A 6,276-nucleotide genomic window follows, 5' to 3' on the forward strand; every position below is an offset into this window, starting at 1 on the left:
CTGCTGCAGTTACCTTGCCAGTAAAAGCTTCCAGGTCCTCCTACCACCAGCCGTCCTTCCTGGAATAAACACAATTAGTTAGGGTTAGTCATATGACAAAAATGGTCAGTGATTTTGTGCACATGAGTGCGTGTGTGCTTGTGGGAGACAAGAGGGGTGTATAGCACATGTAGCTGTGTGTGTGTGTGTGTGTGTGTGTGTGTGTGTGTGTGTGTGTGTGAGGACATAAGATTCCTGCTGCCATGGCTGTTGACATGCTGTGGAGAACGACAGCTTCCTGTACAGGAGGGTAGAGTTGGACCATGAGACAGAGGTGAGGGTTCACATTGAATATACAATGAAAGAATGCGTAAACGCGTGTGTTTGGTCTATTGTGTTCAGAGGCGGTGGATCACATCAGGAGTGGAGACCCCTCTAGGGACGAACGTGCTCTCATCTTCCACATGTCCATAAATCTCTGAGGGGGAGTCTTGTGTTTTCAAGAAAAACCTCTGTGCTTGCACTCGTGAGCGGGGACAAAATGCGTGGAGGGGATGTCATGATGATAATGTATGATTGTTGCTCCAATATTTACCTTGGTGAAATCCACACTGAAGCCAGCCTGGCAGAACCCCTGTCCCTCTGGGTCTGGATCACCTGTAAACCACATAGCGAAAGAGCATCTCAACTGTTGTGGCACCAGCTTCCTTGAGCAAAGCTAACGGCTCAGAAAGAATAACTTCTATCAGACGACCAAAAAAAAAAAAAAAAAAAAAGAGAAAATCTTACAGTTAACATAAAATGTACTGAGGTGTGTTTCTGTTTAAATAACTGCATCTAACTGTGCATGAACACACAAAACCTATGTGCACATAGTGAATTGTTCTCCATGTCAGAGGCACCCTGAGGTGATGTTTAATGATGCGTGAACTACACATGCATGTGTATAAACAAAGTGTAAGTTATAGTTGTAGTCTGAGTGGCCGTAGATTCAGTATAAGATGAAGCAAAAAAAGCTGCTGGAGACAAAGAAATCAGACTCAGACACATGATAAAGAAATAATCCCCTCACGCATTATTTCCCCCCTTGAGAACAATTGAGTTTACAATGTGATTATTTTAGCCTTGATTAGTCAGCACTGACATAAACAACAAAACACAGATCTTTACCAGCCTTTAACCAATTACTGCGGGGAGCGTAAGTATGAATGTGTGTGTATGTGAGTGTGAACGGTGAGGGATTTTTATGGAAAGCGGATGATGGAGTGGACGATAAGGGCTACGTTTGATCTGCTGTTTATGATGTGCCACCTGATAGCCTCCATTTCTCCTTATCATACTGTGCTGGTGCCTCATATCACCGAAGAGTGTGAGAGAGGTCGAAGAAAGAAAGTGGGAGAGAAAGAAAAAAAAAAATGAGATGGGGGGGTGGGGGTGGGGGGTGAAGGCAAGGTGGGAAAATCCCACAAATCCTGTTTACAGAACTGATGACAGAAAGAAGAGGACCGGAGAGAGAAAGAGGAGAACTGTCAACTTTCAGGTTGCTGTGGCAACTAATAAAACATCAGGGAAGGTAATCCGTTGTTGCCGAGGCCAGCAAAAATCTGTCTGCTAACACTTTTTTTTTTTTTTTTACAAAAATACACATTTTCTCACCATCAAACATTTTTGGGTTTTTTTGTCCAGGTTTTGAGATTTCTGCAACCGTGCAAATACAACTCAAGTGGATGCAATTTTGCTTGTAAAAACATGCTACGAAAATGTATTTTTTAAATTATTTATTTTACTTTTTTTATCTCTTTTCTTTCTTTTTTTTTTTTTGCTGAATTGTGAACCCACCCTTTGAACTTGAGGCACAGACATTACTTTTTATGGGCTCACATAAAAATCGGTGTACTGTATTTAAGCTTGACTGATGGATGATACAGTACATTAGGACAGGGTCTGTTAAGGCCATATCTTAAAAAAAAAACATGGTTAATTTGTGTTTGTACTGACAGCAGAGAGAGGAAGACAAAACAAAGCAGGAGGGAGGATGGAAAGCAGTAAAAGGGAGATGTAGGCAGTTGGAGACGGGGCTGCAGAGTGACTCACTGGTCCTGCAGGGTGAGTACTCTGCGTAGGCGCTGAAGTTCTGGACGGCCACATAGCATGTCCCCACAGGTTCCTTCTCCCCACTCAGCTTCACCGTCCGCCAGTGGTAGAGAGGAGCACACGCCTAAACAACAAATAATACTCTGAGTCCCATTGAAAGAAATACTCATCAAAATGGCAACTAAAAACACAGTCTTTACGGTCAAGCGTGTATGATGGTACGGGTGATGATACATGATTAACTGATATCCTGTCCACTCACCACCACTTTTCCTTTGTGTGTCCTGACTGATGCTCCAAACCACTGGTGCGACTTAAACTCCACAGGCTCTCTGGTGCCATTTACCTTCATCATTCTGTTATCTGGAGACAGGGACAGAGACAGAGAGGGAGGAAGTGGAAAAGACATAAAAGATGAGAATAAAAGAGACATTTTATAATGGTGACAGTAAAAGCTGGTATTGACTGTGGTCATGTGGATCCTGGCCTGTAGCTGTAGGTCCTGTGAGGATGGAAAACATTTGTCCTCGATGAGCAAGAACAAACCATCTTACACACGCTTGTAACAAACATCAAAACACCATTTGCCCCCCAGAAACAGACATTTGTCAGGATGCTGGTAGGATTTTTTTTTCAGTCAAAGCCTTTCCCATAAAATGTAGCAACACTCAAGAGACTGGTGCTTGGGCCTGCACACACGCACACACGCGCACACACACACACACACACACACACACACACACACACACACACACACACGCACATTATGAGCATTTCCTACCCGACTCACAATGAAGTGTCAGATTTGGTGTGTGTGTGTGTGTGTGTGTGTCTTTGCTCTGTTCTTGATATTTTCCAGTGTTATTAAAGACCAGCTGGGTCTCTTTATGGCTGTGCAGACCCTTCCTCATTAAACACCTTTTAGCACGTGCACACAAACACAGACTAACACATAAACATACAGGATCATAGTGCATGCATAGAGGCAGGTGTACAGTACATGTTCAGCCTAATAATGTCATTAGTTTTTGTATTTATTAGTTATTTGCTTTAATGTTATTACATCACTTAAATTCAGATTCATTTCAGTTTGTAATTATCTGTATTTTTTTACAAATAATTCAGATATCTAATGAAAACTCGCTGATAAAATCCATCGTTATCATTACCAGAATGATGGAGCTGGAGGTTGAGAAAAGCGGGCTTGTGACTGAAAGGAAGTTTCTTTTAATCTAAGCATCGGTTGGGAAATTGTGGGTGAAGTTAATGAATGAGGAATACTGCAATACACACAGCAAAATCCAGTTTAGATGCTGGGAGGCCATTAGCAGAGCACTGACTGTACTGCGAGGCTTCCAGATGTGGATGTGTGGTGCATGGTGATAGTGAACATTACTTGGAATCATACAGTGACACATGCTAAATCAACTTTTCTTCTGCAAAATAAAATAATTTTTTATCACATTTTTTGACTTCTAATCTATAAGCTGTACATGAATCATATTCCAAGCAGAATAGAGACTCTATAGAGCAGTAGAGTATTCAGCTTCTCCAGGTTTCTTCACTCTAACATGCAATCCATCACTAATCTGTCGCACTCTCACCATATCAGCCTCCATCCCAGCCCCCACACCGCACTGGCATGACTTGAAACATCTGCCTAACGTCACTGAAGCCATGCGCGCACACACGCGCACACACACACACACACACACACACACACACAGGTACACACACATAATCAGGCACATGTGAAGCTGACGTATAGATATTAACCAGTACAGTACACACAGATGTTCACCACTTGTACAGTGTGCATGTGTGTGCGCATGTGTGTGCGCATGTGTGTGTCTCTTAGTCTGTTTATACCTGTAATAAAGGGTCTGCTGTAACTCTAGAAATATCCATCATGGCCATTGTCATCAATAACCTTGTGCGTACCCACCCACTCTAAGGAATAGAAAAACACATGAACACATTTACTCCTGTGTTTATTCTTCTTTCCTTAAAAAACCTGAAATTTCTCCCAAAACACTTCACACTGAAACTAACCCCTTTGTCAAAAGAAATAACCTATAATTAGCTTTAGGGAGAACCAACAAAACTGTCCTCACTTTGGAAGCTTGCCCTCATCTTCATGGAGCCTTGCTTTAGTTCTGGCAGAGCACTGAAGTCTGCTTGCATCAGCTGATCAGCTGTTTCATTCACAGTTTCATCTCAGCTCATTGATACATCAGTTGATCAGCAAGCAGCTGACAAGCAGCATCCAATCATATTCATAGATGTGCACACGGCGGTGTTTACAGCATGACAGTCCTCTGTTGATATCCTCATAGTCAGTGGCACTTGCTGCTAAAGCTCCATCCTCAGCTGAAGCGTTCTCCTTAAATGCTGAAGCTCTTGATACAGTTAACTTCCAGAAAAAAGAAAATCTGATGTTGATGTTACAACCTTCTCAGTCATGAGTCTCCCCTCAAAGGTCAGAGCAACACCCACCAAACCTTGGTCTCTACCTCTTTTTTGTGGTCCTCACAAAGATGATACAAGGACCTCACAAAAAGAGAGAGAGGGATAGACTGATGGAGGACTATGGGGGGAGGGGGGGGGAAATTTTCAAGATCTAATAAAAAGCAGACCTCACCCAATCCCCCTTTCTTCTGAAGGGAAACTAAATTCCCATGTGCATACAGTTTACCCCCTCCTCTCTCTCTCTTTTGCTTTCTCACTTGTTCTCTCTCCCTCTACCTCTTCCGCACACACACTCAGATGGAAAAAGTGTGCATGAGAGACATCAGACGCACAAACAAAGGCTGATTGGACAGTTAGCATTGATGATGATATATTGAAAACTATAATCAAGATGTAGGCTTGCACCAGCAAGGCCGCCAGCCACCTTTTTTTGTTAGATGAGGCTGATGAGACCCATATGTCTTATCTCTCTTTTTCATTCAACAGCACATGTGCCAGCTCATATACACACACATACCAGACACACAGGTTACGAAAATCCCCTGGTTCCGCATACTCACATCTGAGGCCACCTATGGCTTTAAAAGGATCGGCTTGGACCGCAAAGAAATGAAAACTTGTTATTTTCATTTCTGTTGTTCACTAAAATACTCATGTGAGAACTCATAAAACAATGACAGCGGCGAGCATGTGTCTCACTATACAATTAAGTTATTCCTTTCCATGTTCTGTAACAAGACAAATCCTTTAAAACATGGGCCTTGGGAACGTAATTACACCCAGTGGGGCCCCCAAGAGGTCTAACTTTAATTTATTTAGGTCTGTGACATGAGAAAAAAAAAAAAGTTAAAAGCTTTCAGGTAACTCACTGGAATTGTCAAAAGGTATCTGTCTGCAGCTGTCAGGCAGTCCAGGCCAGGGGCAGTAGTAGACAGCTCCAGCCTCCACAATGCCGGGCTGGGAGGTGTTCGCCTTAGGAGCCCCCACCAACACATTGATCCTGGTGGGGGGGAAAGAAAAACCAAGGTACATACATGCAGGACATGCAGGATACATGCATATACAATATGCAACCATTTGTGCACTATATGACTCATTCATAAAGTTTCCTTTCTGCTCCATCATTGTTCTGTGTCCTACAGCAGTAATCGTATACAGCACAGCTTCATTTATTTGAATTCAGATTTAGGTAAATGAAATTTTATTGAGTTGTTATAATTTGCATGCTGTTCTATGCTACAGAGTAGCCAAATACATAAACAGATACATTGGGATAATTTCAGGACCCTGATGAGACAGCTTCAGTCCTGATGTTGCCACTCACGTGTTGCTGTCGGTGGTTGCTTGGTAGAAGTCCACAGAGTAACCGAAATAACTTCCATCGGGTCCCTTGTAAACCGAAGGATGCTCTGCGTAAAGGTTAAAACTCCAAACTCCAGTCAGCGCCGGCCAAAGCACCGACATCACCCCGAGAATAAACATCCCAGCGGAGGAAACGCAGTCCCGTACACGCTCCATCCAAAAAGAACAGCCAGTTGTGCACTAGTCCCCAAAATGAGAGGGAACAGGGAAAGAGAGGGAGAGGGACAGCGAGAGAGAGAGAGGGAGGGAGAGAGGGAGGGAGGGATAGTTTCCTCTGTGCAGGTGAGGTAGCTTTGTCCCGGGTAAGTCCGCCAACTGTATCACTGGATCACTGCGCTCTGCTGCGCTCCCTGCCTCCTGACACCCTGAAAC

The 6,276-nt window shown here is 43.3% G+C and overlaps 1 protein-coding gene across 1 annotated transcript in view; it reads right to left on the reverse strand.

The window, feature by feature from the left end:
- The window catches only part of itga8 (integrin, alpha 8), a 37,958-nt gene extending 31,682 nt beyond the window's left edge, over nucleotides 1-6,276 (reverse strand). The window contains exons 1-6 of the mRNA XM_023403145.2: nucleotides 5,867-6,276; nucleotides 5,412-5,542; nucleotides 2,336-2,436; nucleotides 2,074-2,197; nucleotides 575-636; nucleotides 14-59 (exon numbers count right to left, since the gene is read on the reverse strand). Of these exons, the coding sequence (XP_023258913.1) occupies nucleotides 14-59; nucleotides 575-636; nucleotides 2,074-2,197; nucleotides 2,336-2,436; nucleotides 5,412-5,542; nucleotides 5,867-6,060 (658 nt within the window). The 5' untranslated portion in view covers nucleotides 6,061-6,276. The remainder of the gene's footprint in view (nucleotides 1-13; nucleotides 60-574; nucleotides 637-2,073; nucleotides 2,198-2,335; nucleotides 2,437-5,411; nucleotides 5,543-5,866) is intronic.

Source organism: Seriola lalandi, unplaced genomic scaffold (genome assembly GCF_002814215.2).
Source record: "Seriola lalandi dorsalis isolate HSWRI2012SDOR001 ecotype SW California unplaced genomic scaffold, Sedor1 jcf7180002054062, whole genome shotgun sequence".
NCBI lineage: Eukaryota > Metazoa > Chordata > Actinopteri > Carangiformes > Carangidae > Seriola > Seriola lalandi.